Raw genomic sequence first — 25,546 nt, forward strand, 5'->3', positions numbered from 1 at the left:
TCATTTGCCAGTACTTCCCTGCGTATAACACACATGAGCTTTGCATCGTTATTTGCACTGGCACAAATGACAAAACTGTACCTCAAGAAATCTTTATACAGCTTTGTTCCAGAGTGAAGTTTCTTCTTTGTAGACTGCTAACCATAGGCCGTGGAGCACTGCTCTGTCCCGCCCTAGAGTTTCCTGAGCAGCTCTCTCCAGCTGATTCAGCTGTAAGATCCTGGCTTGTAGATACACTGCCTATTTGCATCTCTGGTCACCTCTTACTTGGAAGAAAACAATTCATCTTCACAGTCCTCTTGCCTTTCTTGCGGTCAGACCAAAATACTGGATCCCAATGATAGTTGGGTTTAAATATAAAGTCAAAATACAGAGCTCCTAAAAAGTTCACCAAGCACTGTGACCATTAGCTAATCCTAAGCGTAGTTTTCCATGAGACAAATTCAAAGCTAAGATTCAAATAGAAACAGAAATATAGAGTGTACATGATTTTACGGCAAACAAAAGGTCCAACTGGAACAGAGGACAACGTAGGACCAAATAGTCCTGATCCATCACAGCCCTCCTCTGCCTAGCTAGTTGAACAATTTCTCCTCTAACTTGTCCATGTCTTCAAAATAAAAGGTGTTGCTGTGGGTACCCACATGGACCCTAATTATACCAATGCATTTGCGGATTTGTAGAATGTTCCCTGTTCCAGTTCTACTCAGGCCCTTCCCCCAACTCTTTTTCCAATACATCAACTGTAATAGTGCTGCTACCTGCTCTCACCAGGAACTGGATAAAATCAAATGTTTCCAATTCTGGGGATCGGCAGATTCATTAGACGCTCACCAACTCCTAGGGTGACACGGTGGTGCAGTGGTTACCACTGCAGCCTCAAGGCGCTGAGGAGCTGTGTTCGATCCAAGTCCGTGTGGAGTTTGCACATTCTCCATGTGGGTCTCACCCCCACAGCAGAAAAAGATGTGCAGGGCAGGTGAATTGGCCATGCTAAATTGTTCCTTAGTTGGGAAAAAAATAATTGGATACTCTTACATTTTTGAAAATGCTCAGACTCTCCATTACCGCGATTACAATTGCTCATACCCTGCTTCTTCCAAGGACTCTATTCCATTCTCAATTTCACCATCTCATACTGTTCTGATAATGCTACCTTCTGCAATGGCGCTTCTGAAAGGCCTTCCTTCCCTCAACCACCTCTGAATAATTTCTCATTTCTGCTCTTGCCCTTTTCCTCCCTGCCAGAGGCACAATAGAATTCCCCTTGTCCTCAATTCTCCCCCCACATTATTATCCTCCACCATTATGCTACCAACAAATGCATCTTCCCCACCGCAGCCAGCATTCTGAAGGGACCATTCTCCCGTCCCTGATCCAATCCTCTATTGCCTCCAAATATTTACCCCCTTCCCGTGCAGGTGGTGTAACACCTGGCTGATCATCACCCCGCTCCTCACTGTACAAGCCCTTCTTGTGCTTGCACTTAATTTTGTGTATTGTATTTGCTGCTCACAATGCTGTCTCATCTACATTGAGACAACCAAATGCAGACTGGGTGGTCATTTTACAGAACACCTCATCCCGTCCACATGCATGACCCCTGACCTTCCGATTGTTGTCATTATTCACTTCCTTGGTCTCAGTCTCCCATATCTGTCCTCGGCATGCTGCAATATTCTAGTGAAGCCCAGCACAAGCTGGAGGAACAGCACTTCATCTTCTAATTAGGCACTTCTGGACTCAACATAAAGTTCAACAACTGTAAACTCTGTCCTCCATTTTGATTTTCTTCTTTGGTTAAGTGCCCGTCTTGTTTTTATGTCTTTGCTTTCAGTCAAGACTGTACTTTATCTTGCCATTACTTAATCTGGACCAATAAGTTTTTCTTTATTACAGTCATTACCACCCCTTTTGTCTTTTGTTTCATTACACCTTTGTCATTTAATCTCTTCCTCCTTCTAACCCAGTGATCTTCAAAGTGGAGGTCGCGACCCACGGATGGGTCGCTGGATTGTGTAGAATGCGTCGCCAGAAAGTCCCCAAAAATGATCCCCAAAGATTGCCTGACCATTTTTTTTTGTTTTCTCTCTAGGTAAAATCTCACTGCAGTAGTATATGACCACATGAGGCTGATGTAGAAGCCAGTGCAATGGACTTCCTTGCCTCTCTGGGCCACACAGTGTAGTTGAAGCAGTTTGCAGCCAGTGACCTGTGAAATTCTCTTTGGGTGTTTTTTCTTTTAGCTTTATCAGGGCTTCAATTGTTCGCCAAGGATGGCATTAGCTGGTGACAAAAGTACACTCACGTAAACAGGAGCCGGTAAAATACTGCAGGTGTATGGAATGGAATGTTTCTGCACATTTTGCATATTGGTCAGCTGGGTTGTGCTCAGCAATGTTCTTTTTTAAAAAGTTTGTTTTCAGTCTGTTACATATTTACCTGGGAAACGGTACTGACAGGTGTCCAGTGACATTCTGTTTGACCGTGTTCAGCAGTTAGTGCTCCTGTTTCTAAAGTGGAAGTTTTAAGTTTAATTTCCTTTCCAAAGTTGTGTTAGGTTTTGAATGAGTGAATATGATATTGTTAAAACGGTGTAATATTGAGCCTGATAATCTTACCAGCACTTGCACGCAATTCTCCAAATGCGAAGAATGGGTGTGAAGATATAAAATAGCAATTACACCCTTTAGGCAAGGGACAGGATAGAACTGTCCTTTCAGGTGGAAGAGCAGCGCAATTTACAATTTTTACATTTAATGATACAGAAATGCCAACGATGGGTGACTTTTTAAAAAGTAACCATGGAAAATCTATTGTGAATGCGGTGTGGGTTGCAAGAGTCGGTCATTCTGTAAAAAAAAAAATGGGTCGCAGAAAGAAAATTTGGACATTTTTATACAACTCAGGATACAAATAAGTCAGGAAAGACAAATATCTGCAAAATAAACTTAAATAGAAATAGATATTAAATCAATGTTGAACAGATCACAAATACTTGAGACACTGCAGAGCATGATTTAATTTGATTTTAATAACTTTTTTAATTTCAATTAAATAACTATTTTTAATTTGTTGTCAGATCAAAAGGGATAAATATTCAGGAAAACAAAAAATCTAATTAAATAGTACACGGGAATTGGATTTAATCTGACACAAATACCTCTTTCTAAAGTTTAATTTCAAAGGTTTAATTTCAAGGAATAATTCATGGCAGAATAGCTCCAAGGCGTGGTCTGCTTCTCTTGCTCCATTTGGCAGGCTGGGTCAGCATGTATGCAGGAAGTGTCTCCAGTTGCAGCTCCTGGAAGCTCGGGTTTCAGAGCTGGAGCGGCGGCTGGAGACACTGTGGAGCATCCGCAAGTCGGAGAGCATCGTGGATAGCATTTATAGCGAGGTGGTCACACTGCAAGCTCAGACTCTGCAGGCAGGAAGGGAATGGGTGACCACCAGACAGACCAAGAGAGTGAGGCAGGTAGTGCAGGAATCTCCTGTGGCTATTCCCTTGCAGAACAGATATACAGCTTTGGATACTGTTGAGGGGAATGGCCTCTCAGGGGAAAAGAGCAACAGCCAAACTCATTGCACCACGGTTGGTTCTGCTGCAGAGGGGAGGGGTGATAAGTGTGACAGTGTAATAGTTATAGGGGATTCAATTGTAAGGGGAATAGACAGGCATTTCTGTAGCCGCAAACGAGACTTCAGGATGGTCTGTTGTGCCTCCCTGGTGCTAGGGTCAAGGATGTCTAGGAGCGGGTACAGGACATTATGGAGGGGGGAGGATGAACAGCCAGTGGTCGTGGTACACATCGGTACAAACGACATAGGTAAAAAAAGGATGAGATCCTAAAAGCAGAATGCAGGGAGCTAGGAAGGAAGTTAAGAAATCGGACCTCGAAGGTAGTGATCTCAGGATTACTACCGGTGCCACGTGCTAGTCAGAGTAGAAATGACAGGATTATATTGGATGAATACGTGGCTGGAGGGTTCATGGAACAAATGGGGGGGGGGGGGGAGACCCCTGGAGAATCAGCCGGCCGACGGGGAAGGAGTTCTCGTTCTATTCACATGTTCACAAGGTTTATTCTTGTATTGACTTCTTTATTACGAGTAGGGGGTGAGGGATACTGAATACTTGGCGATCACTATTTCGGACCATGCTCCACATTGGGTCGACCTGCTGGTCTGCAGAGAAAGTCATCAGCGCCCACAATGGAGGTTAGAGGTGGGATTGTTGGCAGAGGAGAGGGTGTGTGAGAGTGGGGAATTGCATGCAGGACTACCTGCAGGTCAACGATACAGGGGAAGTCTCAGCAGCGGTGCTCTGGGAGGCGGTGGTGAGAGGGGAACTGATCTCAATCCGAGCCCATAGGGACAGAACGGATAGGGCAGAGATGGACAGACTGGTGCAGGAGATGACACGGACGGATAGGGAATATGCGGACTCCCCGAGGGCAGATCTACTTAAGGAACGACGGAGACTGCAGGCGGAGCTGGGAGCGCTATCCACTGGGAAGGCCGTAGAGCAACTCAGAAAGGCCAGGGGCACGGTGTACGAGTATGGGGAGAAAGCCAGCAGAATGCTTGGGCAGCAACTTAGGAAGAGGGAGGCGGCCAGGGAGATAGGAACGGTTGTGGACGGGGCAGGGAACCGGGTGGGAGACCCGGCAGGACTGAACAGGGTATTCAGGGACTTTTACAGTAAGCTGTATACCTCAGAACCCCCCACAGGGCCGGAGGGGATGAGGCGCTTCTTAGATGGGCTGACCTTCCCAAAGGTGGGCAGGGGGATGGTAGAAGGGCTGGGGGCCCCGATTGGAGCTGAAGTAATGGGGGGCCTGAAAGCCATGCAGTCGGGTAAAGCCCCGGGGCCGGATGGGTATCCAGTGGAGTTCTACAAAAAGTTTGCGGGTATACTGGGGCTGGTGCTGGTTAGGGTGTTTAACGAGGAGAGGGACAATGGGGTGTTACCCCCGACCATGTTGCAAGCCACCATCTCGCTGATATTAAAACAGGATAAGGATCCGGAGGTTTGTGCGTCCTATAGGCCAATCTCCCTGATTAAGGTAGACGCTAAACTGCTGGCCAAGATCCTGGCGTCCAGAATCGAAGACTGCGTACCGGACGTGATTGTGGAGAACCAAACGGGGTTTGTTAAGGGCAGGCTGCTGGTAGCCAATCTAAGAAGGCTACTCAATGTGATTATGATGCCCCCGGATGGCAGAGAGTTGGAGGTAGTGGTGACAATGGACGCCAAAAAGGCTTTTGACCGGGTGGAATGGGACTATTTATGGGAGGCGTTGGGACGGTTTGGGTTTGGAGAGGGCTTTGTGGATTGGGTTAAACTGCTATATCAGGCCCCGGAGGCTAGTGTAAGGACGAACAGGACGACATCTGAGTATTTTAGACTACATCGCGGGACAGGACAGGGATGCCCCCTCTCTCCACTGCTGTTTGCGTTGGCCACAGAACCGCTGGCAATTGCTCGGAGAGCAGCAAGGGGATGGAAGGGAATGGTCAGGGGGATGATAGAACACAAGGTATCGCTCTACGCGGACGACCTGCTTTTGTATTGTCAGATCCAGCGGCAGGGATGGACGGGATTATGGAAATCCTTGGGGAGTTTGGCCGGTTTTCAGGCTACTAGTTGAACATGGCAAAAAGAGAGATGTTTGTGGTGCAGGCGAGGGGTCAGGAGAATAGGCTGAGGGAGCTACCATTTAGGCTGGTTGGGGAAAGTTTTAGGTATCTAGGGATAGAAGTGGCACGCGACTGGGGTAAGATGCATAGGTGGAACTTGTCCAGGCTGGTGGAGCAAATGAGGAGCGAGTTTCGGAGGTGGGATGCACTAGCGCTGTCACTAGCGGGAGAGTACAGATGGTGAAGATGACGATCCTCCCGAGATTCCTGTTTATTTTTCAGTGTCTCCCTATTTTCAGTCCGCGGTCCTTCTTTAAAAGAATCAATAAAACCATCCTGGAATTTGTTTGGGCGGGGAAGTCCCCGCGGGTAAAGAGGCGGATGCTGGAACGGAACCGTAGCACAGGGGGGGCTGGCGTTGCCGAACCTCAGCAACTACTACTGGGCGGCTACCATAGCCATGATAAGGAAATGGATGGTGGGTACGGGGTCGGTTTGGGAGCGGGTGGAGGCTGTTTCGTGCAGGGGCACCAGTTTTGCAGTCCTGGTCACGGCTCCCCTGCCATTCCCGCCGGCCAGGTGCTCCACCAACCCTGTAGTGGTGGCAGCTTTGCAGATTTGGGGCCAATGGAGGAGGCATGCGGGGGAAGTGGGATCGTCGGTCTGGTCCCCAATATGTGACAACCACCGATTTGTCCCGGGGAACATGGATGGCGGGTTTCGAGCGTGGCGGGGGTGGGAAGGATGGGCGACTTGTTCCTGGAAGGGAGCTTCGCGAACATGAGGGCGCTGGAGGAGAAGTTCGGGCTGGCGAGGGGGAATGACTTTCGGTACTTGCAGGTGCGGGATTTCGTACGTAGACAGGTCCCGTCCTTTCCACGCCTTCCACCAAGGGGGATCCAGGACAGGGTAATTTCCAGGGGTGAGGTAGGAGAGGGGAGAGTCTCAGATATTTATAAGGAGCTTATGGGAGCGGAGGACACAGGAACCGACGTACTGAAACTTAAGTGGGAGGAGGAGCTTGGTGGGGAGTTGGAGGGAGGCTTTTGGGCAGACGCTCGGAGGAGGGTAAATGCAACCGCAACATGTGTCAGGCTCGGTCTGATTCAGTTCAAGGTGGTTCACCGGGCCCACATGACGGTGGCCCGGATGAGCAAATTCTTTGGGCTGGAGGACGTGTGCTAGATGTAGGGGAGGACCAGCGAACCATGTCCACATATTCTGGGCGTGTCCAAAACTCAGGGGATACTGGCAGGGATTTGCGGACGTCATATCCCGGGTACTGAAAACAAGGGTGGCGATGAGTCCAGAGGTGGCGATTTTTGGGGTGTCAGAAGACCCTGGAGTACAGGAGGGGATAGATACAGACGTTGTGGCCTTTGCTTCCCTGATAGCCCGGCGATGAATACTGTTGGCCTGGAGGGACTCAAAGCCCCCAAAGACCAAAGCATGGCTGTCGGACATGGCAAGCTTTCTCGGCTTGGAAAAAAATCAAGTTTGCCTTACGGGGATCACTATCGAGGTTCGCCCGGAGGTGGCAACCATTCATCGACTTCTTCGCGGGGAAGGGGGGGGGGGGTAGAGTAGTGGGGCAGAATAGGCGGGTCTATTTGTGATAGTGGTACTGTTATTTGCACTATGTTTTTTGTAATTGGTATCTGCACACTAATGCATATTGTTACTGTTTACAATGCCAAAAATACCTCAATAAAATTGTCTGTTTAAAAACAAAAGTGAATACGTGGCGGATGAGATGGTGTCAGGGGGAGCGTATCAGATTCCTGGGGCATTGGGACCGGTTCTGGGGGAGGTGGGACCTGTACAAACTGGACGGGTTACACCTGGGCAGGACTGGAACTGATGTCCCAGGAGGGCTATTTGATAGAGCGGATGGGGATTGTTTAAACTAATGTGGCAGGGGGCTGGGAAATGATGCAGGAAGTTGGAAGGTATTAAAACAGGGACAGAAACAAAAGGCAGTAAGGGGTGAAAGTGTAAGGCAGAGAAGCCATAGTCAAAAATCAAAAAGGGCGACAGTGCAAGGTACAGTGACTGAGGGGAGCTCACTGAATAGATCCAGTAATACTAAAATGAATAAAATGGGAAGTAAAAACATAAATCGAAAGCGACGCGGCAGGTTGTTACATGAAGATAAGAGTTCAACAACAAGGAAAATTAGGAGAAAAGTTAAGAGGAAAAATAACTTAGGAAAGGTTACAGATCAAGGTGTTAAGATTCAAAACAGAGGTATAAAAGCCAACATAAGTGTACTTTACCTGAATGCTCGCAGTATTCGGAATAAGGTAAGTGAGTTGATGGTGCAAATCATCGTGAATGACTATGATTTAGTGGCCATTACTGAAATATGGTTAAAGGATGGTCAAGACTGGGAGTTAAATATGCAAGAATATCAAACTATTCGGAAGGACAGAGTGGATGGTAAGGGAGGTGGTGTAGCTCTGTTATTTAAGGATGACATCAGTGCTATGAGGATAAGATTGAATCCATTTGGGTAGAAATCAGGAATAGTAAAGCGAAAAAGTCACTGATAGTAGTCTATAGGCCACCAAATAGTAACATTATGGTGGGGCAGGCAATAAACAAAGAAGTAACGGATGCATGTCGAAATGGTACAGCAGTTATCATGGGGGATTTTAATCTACATGTCGGTTGGTTTAACCAGGTCGGTCAAGGCAGCCTCGACGGGGAGTTTATAGAATGTATCCGCGATAGTTTCCTAGAGCAGTACGTAATGGAACCTACAAGGGAACAAGCGGTCCTAGATCTGGTCCTGTGTAATGAGACAGGATTGATTAATGATCTCATAGTTAGGGATCCTCTCGGAAGGAGCGATCACAATATGGTGGAATTTTAAATACAGATGGTGGGTGAGAAGGTAAAATCAAACACTAGTGTTTTGTGCTTAAACAAAGGGGATTACAATGGGATGAGAGAAGAGCTAGCTTAAGTAGACTGGGAGCAAAGACTTTATGGTGAAACAGTTGAGGAACAGTGGAGAACCTTCCAAGCGATTTTTCACAGTGCTCAGCAAAAGGTTTATACTAACAAAAAGGATGGATGGTAGAAAGAGGGAAAATCGACCATGGATATCTAAGGAAATAAGGGAGAGTATCAAATCGAAGGAAAAAGCATACAAAGTGGCAAAGATTCGTGGGAGACTAAAGGACTGGGAAATCTTTAGGGGGCAACAGAAAGCTACTAAAAAAGCAATAAAGAAGAGAAAGATAGATTATGAGAGTAAGCTTGCTCAGAATATAAAAAGATAGTAAAAGTTTCTACAAATATATAAAACAAAAAAGAGTGGCTAAGGTAAATATTGGTCCTGTAGAGGATGAGAAGGGAGATTTAATAATGAGAACTGAGGAAATGGCTGAGGAACTGAACAGGTTTTTTGCGCCAGTCTTCACAATGGAAGACACAAATAACATGCCAGTGACTGATGAAAATGAGGCAATGACAGGTGAGGACCCAGAGATGATTGTTATCACTAAGGAGGTAGTGATGGGCAAGCTAATGGGGCGAAAGATAGACAGGTCTCCTGGCCCTGATGGAATGCATCCCAGAGTGCTAAAAGAGATGGCCAGGGAAATTGCAAATGCACTAGTGATAATTTACCAAAATTCACTAGACTCTGGGATGGTCCCGGCGGATTGGAAATTAGCAAACGTGACACCACTGTTTAAAAAAGGAGGTAGGTAGAAAGCGGGTAATTATAGGCCAGTGAGCTTAACTTCGGTAGTAGGGAAGATGCTGGAATCTATCATCAAGGAAGAAATAGCGAGGCACCTGGAGGGAACTTTCCCATTGGGCAAACGCAGCATGGGTTCATAAAAGGGCAGGTCGTGCCTAACTAATTTAGTGGAATTTTTTTGAGGACATTACCAGTGCGGTAGATAACGGGGAGCCAATAGATGTGGTATATCTGGATTTCCAGAAAGCCTTTGACAAGATGCCACACATAAGGTTGCTGCATAAGATAAAGATGCATGGCATTAAGGGTAAAGTAGTAGCATGGACAGAGGATTGGTTAATTAATAGAAAGCAAAGAGTGGGGATTAATGGGTGTTTCTCTGGTTGGCAATCAGTAGCTAGTGGTGTCCCTCAGGGATCAGTGTTGGGCCCACAATTGTTCACAATTTACATAGATGATTTGGAGTTGCGGACCAAAGACAATGGGCGTGATTCTCCCCTACCCGGCGGGGCGGGGGGGCCCGGCAGGATGGAGTGGCATGAACCACTCCAGCGTCGGGCCGCCCCATCTTTCATCTCCGCACCTTTAGGGGCCAAGCCCTAACATCGAGGGGCTAGGCCCACCGGAACGGCCTTTGGCGCCACGCCAGCCGGGGCCGAAGGGACTTAGCCAGCCGGCGGAAATCCGCGCATGTGCCAGCAGCTGCTGACATCATCCCCGCGCATGCGCAGGGGTCACTTCCGCCTCCGCCATCGTGAAGACTATGGAGAAAGCGGAAGGAAAAGAGTGCCACCACAGCACAGGCCTGCCCGCCGATCGGTGGGCCCTGATCGCGGGCCAGGCCACCGTGGAGGCACCCCCCGGGGCCAGATCGCCCCTCAACCCCCCCCAGGACCCTGGAGCCCGCCCGCGCCACCTGGTCCCGCAGGTAAGGTAGGTGGTGATTCCCGCCGGCGGGACCGGCATGACAGCAGCGGGACTTCGGCCCATCGCGGCCACACCTGGAGTATTGTGTTCAGTTTTCGTCTCCTTACCGGAGAAAGGACGTACTGGCACTGGAGGCTGTGCAGAGGAGATTCACTAGGTTAATCCCAGAGCTGAAGGGGTTGGATTACGAGGAGAGGTTGAGTAGACTGGGACTGTACTCGTTGGAATTTAGAAGGATATGGGGAGGGGATCTTATAGAAACATATAAAATTATGAAGGGAATAGATAGGATAGATGCGGGCAGGTTGTTTCCACTGGCGGGTGAAAGCAGAACGAGGGGGCATAGCCTCAAAATAAGCGGAAGTAGATTTAGGACTGAGTTTAGGAGAAACCTCTTCACCCAAAGGGTTCTGAATCTATGGAATTCCTTGCCCAGTGAAGCAGTTGAGGCTCCTTCATTAAATGTTTTTAAGATAAAGATAGTTTTTTGAAGAATCAAGGGATTAAGGGTTATGGTGTTCGGGCCAGAAAGTGGAGCTGAGTCCACAAAAGATCAGCCATGATCTCATTGAATGGCGGAGCAGGCTTGAGGGGCCAGATGGCCTACTCCTGCTCCTAGTTCTTATGAAGGACATCACATCAGATCATACAAATGGATGGTCTGTGCAGTGGTTAGTATTACAGGTTTAAATGCAAACTATGCATTGTGAAACTGAAATACCTTAATTTGATGTTGGAGGTTCAGAGCTCGGGTCTCCTTTGCGCGTGCAGCTGCAGAGTTTAGTGCTTTCACGTCTTCAGCCTGAGGATTGACCCTGTACATCGGCACAGAAGCAGGGAAGAACAAATGCGCCAAACTGAAGATCAGGCAACCTGAACTGGAGCATCATTACAGAGGAAGGAGTCCTGAAATTATGCCTGGAAAATTAGGTTTGAGCGTACTCCAGGTGAAAATCATTTTGGAACGAGACTGAAAACCTGGAGGTGGATCCTTGTTGAAGCAGTCCGAGTGGAAGCAATGTTTGAAGCTGTCCGAGTGCGAGCAATGTTTGAAGCTGTCTGACTGGGAGCGATGTTTGAAGAGAATTCCAAGGAATGTTTTTCAAATCTGGAGACTGGAAACCCTCATGATGAAGACACTTTTTCAGTGAAACTGGTTGGGTCACAATTTAACAAATGTCTGAGTGAATTTTGAGAAATCCACGGGACCTCCTTTGGTCGCATCTGTCATTTACTTTGGAGTGTTGTGTGCCTGGACAGTCACCTGTAAACTCACATATGCCTCATACTTACCCGTAATATTAGAGTATAATAGTCTAATAACCTTTATTAGTGTCACAAATAGGCTTACATTAACACTGCAATGAAGTTACTGTGAAAATCCCCCAGCCACCACACTCCGGCGTCTGTTCGGGTGCACCGAAGGAGAATTCAGAGTTTCCAATTCGCCTAACAACCATGTCTTTCAGGACTTGTGGGAGGAAACTGGAGTGCCCGGAGGAAACCCATGCAGACAGAGGGAGAACGGGCAGACTCCACACAGACAGTGACCCAAGCCGAGAATCGAACCTGGGTCCCTGGAACGGTGAAACAACAGTGCTAACCACTGTGCTATCGTGTGTATAAGATAGACATTGTAAATTGTTTGCTCAAAGTTTGTTGTTCTGTAACGATATTGCCAGGGTAAAGGAAATGTAATTTGATTAATTTTGGTGTGTTGGTATCAATATCTTTCCAACCTTCTTGTCTGGTTCAATACAGTTCATTTGTTTAATGAAATGTTTTATTCTTCCATAGAATCCCCATGGTGCAGAAGGAGGTCATTTGGCCCATTGAGTCTGCACAGACCCTCTGAAAGAACATTCTTACCAGGCCCCCACTCCACCCTATGCCCATAACCTCACCTAACCTGCACATATTTGGATTGTGTGAGGAAACAGAGCACCTGGAGAAAACCTACGTGGACACAGGGAGAACGTGCAAACTGTGTAGTCACCGAAGGCGTTAATTGAACCCGGATCCCTGGCGCTGACAGACAGCAGTGCTGACCACTGTGCTGCCGTGTGCCCTGTGTTACAAACTCATTACAGACTCCTGTGAAATTGTTCAGTAATTAAACAGCATAAGCAGGTGATAGAAGGATCAGATCTAAGCTCTGCCGTCCTACCACATCCAGTTGTGAATTATGGTGGACAAACAAACAACTCACTAGAGGAAAAGGCTCCACAAATATCCCCAGCCTCAATGACTGGAGAAGTTCAGCACATCAGTGCAAAGGCTGAAACATTTGCAGCAATCTTCAGCCAGAAACACTGAATGATCCATCTCAGCCTCCTCAAGGGTTCCCCAGCCTCAAAGATGCTTGTTGAAAGCCAATTCAATTCATAGAATTTATAGTGCAGGAGACCATTTGGCCATGGCGTCTGCACTGGTCCTTGGAAAAAGAGCACCTACCCCATAACCCAGTAACCCCACCAAACCTTTTGGACACTAAGGGGCAATTTAGCATGGCGAATCCACCTAACCTGCACATCTTTGGACTGTGGCAGGAAACCGGACCACCCGGAGGAAACGCACGCAGACATGGGACGAAAGTGCAAACTCCACACAGATAGTCACCCAAGGCCAGAATTGAACCTGGGTCCCTGGAACTGTGAGGCAGCAGTGCTAACCACTGTACCACCCAATTCACTCCACGTAATAGCAAGAAACATCTAAAGACACGAGATACCGCAACGGTTATGGACCCCGACAATATTCCAGCAAGAGTACTGAAGACTTGAGCTCCGGGACTTGCCATGCTCATATCCAAGCCGCTCCAGCTACAACAAATGGCATCTATCCAGCAATGTAGAAAATTCCCCAGGCAGGTCCTGACACAAAAAGCAACACAAATCCAAACCAGCCAATTCCTGCCCCAAACCTAGCAGAAAGGAAGATGGTAGTGGTTGGAGGTCAATCATCTCAGCTCCAGGACATCACTGCAGGAGTTCTTCATGTCCTAGGCCCAACCATCTTCAGCTACTTCATCAATGACCTTCCTTCCAACACAAAGTCAGAAGTGGGGATGCTTGGTGATGATTGCACAATGTTCAGCATCATACATGATTTCTCAAATACTAAAGCAGTCCATGCCCAAATGCAGCAAGAACTGCACAACATCCAGGCTGGGCTGACAAGTGGCAAGTAACATTTGCACCACGCAAGTGACAGGCAACTACCATCTCCAATCAGAGAGTCTAACCATCACCCCATGACATTCAATGGCATTACCATTACTGAATCCCCCACTAATAACCCAGGGAGTTACCATCGACATGAAACTGAACTAGACTAGCCACTTAAATACGGTGGCTCCAAGAGTAGGTCAGAGGCTAGGAACCCTGCAGTGAGTAACTCACCTTCTGAGCAAGGGCAGCAGAGTGCAGGAAGGAAGGGCATGGGGAACGGCAGGTAGGGAACACAGTAAATGGGCAACACAAGGACACACAGCCGCAGCGCATCTCCTGCAAGAGAGGGTTTGGGGCGCAGACATCAGCAACAGGGGAATGACTAGCGAAACAAAGGAGGGGGGGTTTAAAGGACCCCCCACCCATGCCAACTCCCCTATCCCCATCAGGATAATCACATAATCACCTGGAACGACAGGGGACTTAACTGCCCACTAAAAAATGTGACGGCCGACATAGTCTTCCTCCAAGAGATGCGTGAGGGACAAGGGCTGACTGTAGGTAAGGAAGGGCTGGGTGAGACAGACCTACTATTCCTGCTGTGGGACTAGTGACTACACGGAATTTATCAAGAAGACCATGGCGGAAATCTCCAACCATGCTCCACACTACATGGATGTGAGGTTGGAGACGGGCCATACCCCAACCCCCCCCCCCCCACCCCACCAACCCAAAACCCCCCCACCCCACCCACACCCCCCCCCACCCCAAATCCCTCCCCCCAACCCAAACCCCTCCCCCCAACCCAAACCCCCCCCACAACCCAAACCACCCCACCCATGGAGGTTGGACATGGCCCTCCTGATCAACAAGGCTTTCTGCAAGAAAATAGGGGTGAAATTATCACTTAAAAAATAAGAAGAGATAGGAAAAGGGGGTGGCTAGGCAACAGCTAGTCGACTCCATATGGGAAGTGGACCGGCGATACTCTGAGGCCCCGACCGTAGAGCTCCTGACAAAGCGGAAAAAGCTACAAATGGACTTCGACCTGCTCTCCATGAGGAAAGCCGTGCACCAACTCCACCAGGCACGGGGGACCCTGTTATGTGCAATGCGACAAAGCCAGCTGCCTGCTGGTCACCAGCTGAGAAAGCAGGCAGCCATGAGGGAAATAGCTCAGATTAGAGACAGCAAAGTGGAAGGTGCAGGAACCAGACAAATTCCTAGCGGGTTTCTACAAAACATTTGTGACAGCACTGGCCTTGCACCTGCAGGAGATGTTCACAACTCACTGGCAACGGGCACCCTGCCGCCCATGCTATCACAGGCCTAACAGAATACGTGTCATACAGACCAATTTCGCTGCTGAACAGAGACGTGAAAATACTGGCCAAGATCCTAGCCAAAGGCTGGGGGACTGCATACCAGGGTGGTAGCAGAAGACCAAACGGGCTTTGTCAAGAGTAAACAGCCAATGTCGAACATCAGGCACCTGCTGAATGTAATCATGACCCCCATCCAGGGAGAGAACACCCGAGGTGATAGTCTCCCTGGACGCAGAAAAAGCCTTCGACAGAGTCGAATGGAAGTACCTCAGGAGGTACTTGAGCGGTTTGGGCTCGGAGCAAGGATCACCCCCGGGTGAAACTCCTGTACAGCGCTGCCACAGTGAGTGTATGGACAAATACCACCAGCTCCAAGTACATCCAGCTGCACAAGGCAGGGGGCCTGCTGTCCCCGCTACTGTTCGCCCTAGCGATCGAGCTGAGGGAGACAAAGAACTGGAAGAGGATCTGGAGAGGAGCCAGACAGCATAGTCTCGCTCTATGCGGATAGCCTACTCCTCTACATCACGGATTCGCAAAGCAGCATTAAAAAAATCATGGCGCTCTTGAAAGTTTGGAGCCTTCCAAACTCACCCTGGTCAGAAGTGTGGTCTTCCCGGTGAACCTGCAAAGGGAAGGGGCAAAGCCAGAGGAAATGCCCTCCCTCCTACACCATTCCTGCAGCCACGTGTTCAACTGCACTCTCCCTATTCCTAGCCTCGCAATCACGCGGCACCGGCAACAAACCAGAGATGACAACTCTGTCTGTCCTGGCCTTTAACTTCCAGCCTAACTCCCTAAACTTGTTTATTACCTCCACACCCTTTTTCCTACCGACGTCGTTGATACCAATGTGCACCACGACTTCTGGCTGCTCACCCTCCCCCTTCAGGATCCTGAAGACACGATCAGAGACATCCATGGCCCTGGCACCCGGGAGGCAACATACCTTTCGGGAGTCTCGCTCGCGACCACAGAATCTCCTATCTATTCCCCTAACCATTAAATCTATTACTATTGCTTTTCTATGCTCCCCCCTTCCCTTCTGTGCCCCAGAGCCAGACTCAGTGGCAGAGACCTGGCCGCTGGGGCCTTCCCCCGGTAGGTCATCCCCCCCCAACAGCATCCAAAACGGTATACTTGTTTTGAAGGGGAACGGCCACGAGGGATCCCTGCACTGTCTGTCTGTTAGTTTTCTTTCCCCTGACTGTAACCCAGCTACTCTTGTCCAGTACCTTTGGTGTGGCTACCTCCATGTAACTCATCTCGATAACCCCCTCTGCCTCCCGGATGATCCGAAGTTCATCCAGCTCCAGTACCTTAACACGGTCTCTGGAGGAGCTGGAGTTGGGTGCACTTCCCGCAGGTATAGTCAGCAGGGACACCAGTGGTTTCCCTCACCACCCACATCCTACAGGAGGAGCATGCAACTGCCCTAGCCTCCATCCCCTCTTACTTTACAGAATTAGCTGTCCCGTGGACCAACTGGACCTCCGCCCTCCGACTCTGCTTCCAGTCAGCTGTACTCTAAACTCCTGGCTCCCTTCACGCTCTTTGATAAATATAGGAAATGAAATGTAAGGAGCACCTTACTCCCTCCTCACCTAACTCCCTCAGTCACCAAACTCACTGTAGCACTCAAATGCCACAAGCTCAGCACTCCAGTGCAAACAAAGTCTGCACTGTAACTAGCTCCTATTTATGCTGTGACTCTAGCCTCTGAAAACTGGCCTAATGCAATTAACTAATTAACAAGCTCCTGCTGCAAGTAAGTACAAGTAGAACCTTGTTTAAAGCTGATTCAAAATTCACCTTCTTATAGACCAAACAACAACTTTTAAGTTAATTAACTAAATAAAAGAAATACTAGACTTTAAATAAAAATGAACCCTTATACTCCCTCAGTCACCAAACTCTCACTGTAGCACTCAAATGCCACAAGCTCAGCACTCAATCTGCAAATTTACTCACCCATCCTTTTACGCCCTCCTCCAGGTCATTTATAAAAATGACAAACAGCAGTGGCCCCAAAACATATCCTTGTGGTACACCACTAGTAACTGAACTCCAGGCTGAACATTTCCCATCAACCACCACCCTCTGTCTTCTTACAGCGAGCCAATTTCTGATGCTAACTGCTAAATCACCCTGAACCCCATGCCTCCGTATTTTCTGCAATAGCCTACCGTGGGGAACCTTATCAAACGCTTTACTGAAATCCATATACATCACATCAACTGCTTTACCCTCGTCTACCTGTTTGGTCACCTTCTCGAACTCAATAAGGTTTGTGAGGCACGACCTACACTTCACAAAACCGTGTCGACTATCCCTAATCAAATTATTCCTTTCTAGATGATTATAAATCCCATCTCTCATAAACCTTTCCAAGACTTTGCCCACAACAGAAGGAAGGCTCACTGGTCTATAGTTACCGGGATTGTCTCTACTCCCTTTCTTGAACAAGGGGACAACATTTGCTATCCTCCAGTCTTCTGGCACTATTCCTGTAGACAATGATGACAAAGATCAAAGCCAAAGGCTCAGCAATCTCCTCCCTAGCTTCCCAGAGAATCCCAAAATAAATCCCATCCGGCCCAGGGCACTTATCGATTTTCCCTTTCCAGAATTGCTAACACCTCCTCCTTATGAACCTCAAGCCCTTCTAGTCCGGTAGCCTGTATCTCAGTATTCTCCTCAACAACATTGTCTTTTTCCCATGTGAATACTGACGAAAAATAATCATTTAGCACCTCTCCTATCTCCTCGGACTCCATGCACAACTTCCCACTACTGTCCTTGACTGGCCCTACTCTTACCCTAGTCATTCTTTTATTCCTGACATACCTATAGAAAGCTTTAGGGTTTTCCTTGATCCTACCTGCCAAAGACTTCTCATGTCCCCTCCTGGCTCTTCTTAGCTCTCTCTTTAGGTCCTTCTTAGCTAATCTGTAACTCTTGAGCGCCCTAACTGAACCTTCATGTCTCATCTTTACACAAGCCTCCTTCTTCCTCTTGACAAGGGATTCAACTACTTTAGTAAACCACGGTTCCCTCGCTCGACCACTTCCTCCATGCCTGACAGGTACATACTCATCAAGGACACGCAGTAGCTGTTCCTTGAACGAGCTCCACATTTCAATTGCGCCCATCCCCTGCAGTTTCCTTCTCCATCCGACGCATCCTATGTCTTGCCTCATCGCATCATAATTGCCTTAACCCCAGCTACAACTCTTGCCCCGTGGTATATACCTATTCTTTTCCATCCTTCAAGTAAACGTAACTGAATTGTGGTCACTATCACCAAAGTGCTCACCTACCTCCAAATCTAGCACCTGTAGGTTCATTACCCAGTACCAAATCCAATGTGGCCTCACCTCTTGTTGGCAAATCTACATACTGTGTCAGGAAACCCTCCTGCACACATTGGACAAAAACAGACCCATCTAAAGTACTCGATCTATAGCGTTTCCAGTCAATATTTGGAAAGTTAAAGTCCCCCATAACAACTACCCTGTTACTTTCACTCCTATCCAGAATCATCTTTGCAATCCATCCCTCTACATCTCTGGAACTTTTCAGAGGCCTGAGGAAAACTCCCAAAAGGGTGACCTCTCCTTTCCTGTTTCTAACCTCAGCCCATACTACCTCAGTAGACGAGTCCTCATGAAACGTCCTTTCTGCCACCGTAATACTGTCCTTGACTAACAATGCCACCCCTCCCCCTCTTTTACCACCTTCCCTGAGCTTACTGAAATATCTAAACTCCGGAACCTGCAACAACCATTCCTGTCCCTGCTCTAGTCATGTCTCCGAAATGGCCAAAGCATCGAAGTCCCAGGTACCAACCCATGCTGCAGGTTCACCCACCTTATTCCGGATGCTCCTGGCGTTGAAGTAGACACACTTTAACCCTTCCTGCCTGCCGGTACACTCCTGCACCTTGAAACCTTACTCATGACCCCACTACTCTCAACCTCCTGTGTACTGGAGCTACAATTCAGGTTCCCAACCCCCTGCTGAATTAGTTTAAACCCTCCCGAAGAGCATTAGCAAATTTCCCCCCCCAGGATATTGGTACCCCTCTGGTCCAGGTGTAGACCATCCCATTTGTAGAGGTCCCACCTACCTCAGAATGAGCCCCAATTATCCAGGTATCTGAAACCGACCCTCCTGCACAATCCCTGTAGCCACGTGTTCAACTGCTCTCTCTCCCTATTCCTTGTCTCGCTAGCACGTGGCAAGGGTAACAACCCAGAGATAACTCTGTTTGTTCTAGTTCTAAGTTTCCACCCCAGCTCCCCGAATTCCTGCCTTACATCCCTATCCCTTTTCCTACCTACGTCGTTGGTGCTTATGTGGACCACGACTTGGGGCTGCTCCCCCTCCCCCTTAAGGATCCCGAAAACACGATCCAAGACATTCAAGTCCTTTACCACCAAGAAACACTGAAATGTAAAATTGTGATTAGTCACTGAGCCATGTGTATAAATACGCACCCGTTTACCTTTATTCCACAGTTTAGGTGGCAAAGGGAGTGTTTAATCAGACAAGTCCTGGACTTCATATACAACATATATGCAACATAACATTCAAATTCATATGAGCATAGATTTTCAACTCACTGCCCAAACATAAAAGTGAAATCAATGGAAATGAAAATTGCACTGATTGAAAAGCCACAACTCGGAAGCAAGTAGCAGATTTACTCACAGCTTTGACAAGCTGGAAAATAAAATAAAAAAAACAGTACTTACCAAAAATACAGGAAGTTGAAACTTATCATTTAGAATAACAGCCTGAACACTGCAGGATCCAGAGAGTTTAGCCACTATGTGGTCATGGCTATAAAAGTTTGCATGAAAGATAAAAAGAAGAATCCCAGTTCCTAGAAACAGAAAAAAAGTGTTCTGATTAGTTTAGTCCACAGGCATGCAAAACAGATACAAGCAAATGCAGTCTCAACCAATTTATAGCAAATGTGCCTTCACAAATGTGAATTGCCCGTTGTACATGATAGCCGGTGTAAGGCTGAAGTGAAGATGGAAATACAACCCCTCAATATCAGACAGCATCTGGAACCAATATCCTAGGGGGTTTCTTTGCTAATGCAATTAGGGAGGGTTTAAACTAATGTGGCAGGGGGGGTGGGAACCAATGCAGGAAGTCAAATGGTAGTAAAGAGGGGATAGAAACAAAAACCAGGAAGGAGAAAAGTGGAAGGTGGAGAAACAGACTGAACTGCATGTATTTCAATGCAAGAGGCCTAACGGGCATGGCAGATGAACTCGGGGCATGGCTAGGTACACGTGACTGGGATATTACAACTATTACTGAAATATGGCTCAAGGAGGGGTGGGACCGGCAGCTCAGTGTTCCGGGGTACAGATGCTATAGGAAATATAGAACAGGAGGCAAGAGAGGAGGGGGACTGCATTTTTGATTAGGGACATCATGGCAGTAGAGAGAGGAAGATATGTCCGTCCAAGGGTTTGCCCACTGAGTCTATATGTGTTGAGCTCAAAAATAAGACGGGCGAGATCATATTGATAGGACTATACTCTAGGCCCCCAAATAGTGGGAAATCGAGAAGCAAATATGTAAGTAGATTACAGACAGCGGTCGGAAAAATAGGGTGGTAATAGTAGGGGACTTCAACTTTCCCAACATTAACTGGGACAGCCATAGCACTAGGGGTTTGGATGGAGAGAAATTTGTCGAGTGTATTCAGGAAGAACTCCTCATTCCATATGCAGATGTCCAGACTAAAGAGGGCAAAACGTGACCTCCTCTTGGGGAATAAGGAAGGGCAAGTGACGGAAGTGTTAGTGAGGGATCACTTTGGGACCAGTGACCATAATTCCATTAGTTTTAAGATAGCTATGGAAAATAATAGTTCTGGCCCAAAAGTTAATACACTAAATTGGGGCACGGTCAATTTTGATGGTATTAGGCGGGAACTTTCAAAAGTTTATTCTTTTTCGGGGGGGGGGGGGGGGGGGGGGGGGGGGGGGCATGTGGCGCTGTGGTTAGCACTGGGATTGCAGCTCTGAGGACCCAGGTTCGAATCCTGGCCCTGGGTCACTGTCCGTGTGGAGTTTACACATTCTCCCCATGTCTGCGTGGGTTTCACCTCCACAATCCAAAGATGTGCTGGTTAGGTGGATTGGCCATGCTAAATTGCCCCTTAATTAGAAAAAGAAAGAAATAATTGCCTGAATTTTTTTTATTTAAAAAAGTTGATTGGGGCAGCCTGTTTACAGGCATGGAGACAACTGGCAAGAGGGAGTTTTTCCAAAGGGCTCAGGGTGAGCACATTCCTCTTAGAGTGAAGGGCAAGGCTGCTAGAAGTAGGGAACCCTGGATGACAGGCTATTGAGGCCATGGTCATACGAAAGGAGGCATATGATATGCAGAGGCAGCTGGGATCAAGTGGATCCTTGAAGAGTATAGGGCTTGTCAGAGTAGAGTTAAGAGAGAAATCAGGAGGTCAGAAAGGGGACATGAGATTGTCTTGTCAGATAAGGCAAAGGAAAATCCAAAGAGATTTTACAGATACATAAAGGGTAAAAGGGTGACTAGGGAGAAGGTAGGGCCTCTTAAGGATAAACAAGGTCATCTATGTGCAGATCCACAATGGTTGGGAGAGGTTCCAAATGAATATTTCTCGTCAATATTTACTATTGAGAAAGGCACGAATGTTAGGGAAATCAGAAGTGTTGTCTTGAGGAGTGTACATATTACAGAGGAGGTGGTATGGATCAAGATAGATAAATCCCAGGACTGATGAAATGTATCCCAGGACTTGTGGGAGGCTAGAGAGGAAATTGCCGATTCCCTAGCTGAGATATTTGAATCATCAACAGCCACAGGAGAGGTGCCTGAAGATTGGTGGGTAGCAAATGTTGTGCCCTTGTTTAAGAAGGGCTACCGGGAAAAGCCTGGGAACTACAGAAGGTGAACCTTATTTGTGTAGTGGGCAAGTTGTTACAAGGATTTCTGAGGGACAGGATCTACGGGCATTTAGACAGGCAAATGCTAATTAGGGTATTTCAGCATGGCTTTGTAAGGGGACGTCATGTCGCACAAATTTGATTGTTTTTTGAGGGGGTAACCAAGAAGGTAGATGAGGGTAGTGCGGTCGACGTTGTAGTTGAGTCGGAAACATTAGGGACCTTCAAGCGGCTACTGGATAGGTACATGGATTACGATAGAATTATGGGGTGTAGATTAATTTGTTCTTAATCGAGAATAAAAGTTCGGCACAACATCGTGGGCCGAAGGGCCTGTTCTGCGCTGTATTTTTCTAATGTTCTATGTACCACATGGTAGGTTGTTGCAAAAGGTTAAATCTCATGGACACAGAATTGGCTTGGCGACCGAAGCCAAAGGGTGGAGAGTTATTTTTCAAACTGGAGCGGTAGGGAGTTGGGGAGGGTTACAGGAGGAGATCTAGGAGTACAGCTTCATTGCTCCTCGAAGGTGGAGTCACAAGTGGACAGGGTGGTGAAGAAGCCATTCAGCATGCTCGGTTTTATTTTTTATTTTTTTTATAAATTTAGATTACCCAATTATGTTTTCCAATTAAGGGGCAATTTAGCGTGGCCAATCCACCTAACCTGCATATTTTTGGGTTGTGGGGACGAAACCCACGCAGACACGGGGAGAATGTGCAAACTCCACACGGACAGTGACCCAGAGCCGGGATCGAACCTGGGACCTCAGCGCCGTGAGGCGGTTGTGCTAACCACTAGGCCACCGTGCTGCCCTATGCTCGGTTTTATTGACCACAATATTGAATACAGGAGTTGGGACGTCTCATTGAAGTTGTAAACGGCATTGGTAAGACCACACATGGAATACTGTGTTCAGTTCTGGTCACCCTATTATAGGAAGGATATTGTTAAACTGGAAAAAGAGTGCAGAAGAGATTTACGAGGATGCTACCAGGACTTGATAGTTTGAGTTATAAGGAGAGGCTGGATAAGCTGGGACTATTTTCCCTCGAACATGGGAGGCTTAGGGGTGATCTTATAGAGGTCTATAAAATAATGAGGAGCATATAAGTTAGATCGTCAACTTAGAGGGCATAGGTTTACGGTGAGAGGGGGAGAGATACAAAAAGACCAGAGGGGAAATTTCTTCACACAGAGGGTGGTGAGCATCTGGAATGGGCTGCCAGAGGCAGTGGTGGAGGCATCTATGACTCTATCTGACAAAGAAATTAGCAAAAGCAGTTCTAACATTAATGTAGGAGCAATAATAGACCATTTTTGGTGCTTGAGCATGTTCCAGCATTCAATGATAATGGCTGATCTCAATCCAAGTGTAAATATCTACCTTTGTTCCATTGTGGCTGATCTACAACCCAAGTGCAATTACCTGCCTTTGTTCAACTTTTTTTCATATCTTTGGCTAACAAGAATATCAATCTCGGGTTTAAAATCAACAATTAAATTGAGCATCAACTGCCTTTTGTGGAACAAAGTACCAAATTTCGACAAAAAAGGTGGCAGAAGCTTTTCCTCATCCCATACCGGAAAAGGTTTTTAAGTCTAGTCCCAGATGCTCTTACCAGCTGAAATCATTTCTCTTTATTGACCATAGAACATAGAACAGTACAGCACAGAACAGGCCCTTCGGCCCTCAATGTTGTGCCGAGCCATGATCACCCTACTCAAACCCACGTATCCACCCTATACCCATAACCCTGGACTGTGGGAGGAAACCGGAGCACCCGGAGGAAGCCCACGCACACAGGGGGAGGACGTGCAGACTCCACACAGACAGTGACCCAGCCGGGAATCGAACCTGGGACCCTGGAGCTGTGAAGCATTTATGCTAACCACCATGCTACCCTGCTGCCCCAGTTTGTGGTTTTCCCTTTATACCTTAAAAGCTTCAATCAAATCGCCTTTTAACCTTCTACATTCCAGTAAATACAACTCAAAGTTAATGCAACCTCTCCACTTAATTTAATCCTTGGTAGCCCATGTATGATCCTGGTAAATTCATGCTTCATTCCCTCCGGGGCCAATGTATCCTCCCCGAGTGTCTAAAATTCCTCACAGTACTTCAGGTGTGGTCTAACCAGGGTTTAAAAGCCCAATATTGTGACGTAAATCTTCCTCCCCGAAGATCTAGGCCTGTCCAACATTTTCATTTTTGAGACACCCGAAGGGGTCTCGGCCTTGGTGTGGGGCCAAAAAGCAGAGGTCCCCAACAGGAGAATGCAGTCCTCGACAACATCTTGATCACAAAAGTCCGCAAGTCATCAGGCAACTTTTGGTCCGGATCTCTGTACACTACCACAGTGTACAGGAGGAGACGGAGACGGAGAAGGGAGACGGAGGAGCGAGAGCGAGAGCGAGAGCGAGAGCGAGAGCGAGAGCGAGAGCGAGAGCGAGAGCGAGAGCGAGGAGAGAAGAGAGAGAGAGAGAGAAGAGGAGAGAGAGAGAGAGAGAAGAGAGAGAAGAGAGAGAAGAGAGAGAAGAGAGAGAAGAGAGAGAAGAGAGAGAAGAAAGAGAGAGAAGAGAGAGAAGAGAGAGAAGAGGAGACATTGAGAGCAGGAGCCTGCGCTCAAACACATTTGTAAGCCACTAATAATAAAATGGGACAGGGTGGGAGAGGAGGTACTATGGCTGTGCTTCAGGGTCCACTTGTATTTTGGCCATGGCTCCCTTGATCTTTCACAAGCGTACTTAAAAAACCTCAGGGTACTTTCCCAACACTTTGTATAGTCCTCCAGTGGCCATCCAAAAGATCCATTGCTAGTCCAGGCGGAAGCATTGCAGCCATTCGCGACCCAGTAGGCTTGGTCCGGGGCACTAATTCTAATCAATGGCAACCGAATGGATTGCTGCCCGCAGGTTACCGGGGTCATCATTGGGGTCACCGTTGTCCCTAGGGTGAGGGACTCTCCTGCATAGGTCGCAAGTCTTGCTTGTGTCCCGCAGACTTGACTGTTGCACTCTGTCGTAATTTTCTCAAACGTCCATTTTCTGATCATTGAAACTGGAGTATCCATGTCCAACTCCATTTCCAGGGGGGGTGCCCATTCACCTGAACGGTGATCCGAATAGGAGCAATTCTTCGCACCACGATGCACTTCAATTCCATGCAGTTTTCATCCTCAGGTTAGTCCACTTTGGAAGTCCGGGCTCTGGCCTAATGTCAGCCTCAGATGGGGTAGCGTGTCAGCTGGCTGTCCTGGGGTTTTCTTTTCTTGCGGCAGCTCCACCCACAAGTGCCACAATGCCTGGGTCACCCTCTACCAATTCGGAGGAGTCCTGTCTGGCTTCCGCAGTCCTGGACCCACGGGCCTAGCCTCGGCAGCACTCAGCCCAAAATGGTTTCCCTCGGGGTGTCGTAAGCCGGAAGGCGTGCATCCCACGCTCTTCACTTCGATCCTCGATGTCCCCTAGAGTTCCCAGACTCCCTTCTCTGCACTTTGCCATGAAAGGGAGATCTCCACAGATGCTTTTTTTTTTTAAAAAAAGGTCCAACAACAGTTCGGCCAGCAACTTCCACTGAGTCGCCAAGTTATTCACATACCAGTCGATCCCACAGCATCTCGGGAAGGGATGGACCCTGGTTTCAGAATTCCGTTAATTTCCGTAAGCGCATCAAGTAGATGCCTGTGGGTCCTCTCAGTCGTACTGACATGGTACCACTGAACTATGATCGATGGCTTGGGTCCATAGTGGTTCACCACCAATGTCACCAGCTCTTCGAAAGTCCGGAGCTACGGGGTACATCAGGCTTTTTATAAC

The 25,546-nt window shown here is 47.8% G+C and overlaps 1 protein-coding gene across 2 annotated transcripts in view; it reads right to left on the reverse strand.

The window, feature by feature from the left end:
• mphosph8 (M-phase phosphoprotein 8) overlaps positions 1-25,546 on the reverse strand; it is a 116,550-nt gene that overhangs the window by 12,718 nt on the left and 78,286 nt on the right. For both annotated transcript variants that reach the window (XM_038817982.1, XM_038817981.1), the window contains exon 12: positions 19,532-19,662. In XM_038817982.1, coding sequence (XP_038673910.1) covers positions 19,532-19,662 — 131 coding nt within the window. The remainder of the gene's footprint in view (positions 1-19,531; positions 19,663-25,546) is intronic.

This window comes from Scyliorhinus canicula, chromosome 14, assembly GCF_902713615.1.
Source record: "Scyliorhinus canicula chromosome 14, sScyCan1.1, whole genome shotgun sequence".
In the NCBI taxonomy this organism is placed as follows: Eukaryota; Metazoa; Chordata; class Chondrichthyes; order Carcharhiniformes; family Scyliorhinidae; genus Scyliorhinus; species Scyliorhinus canicula.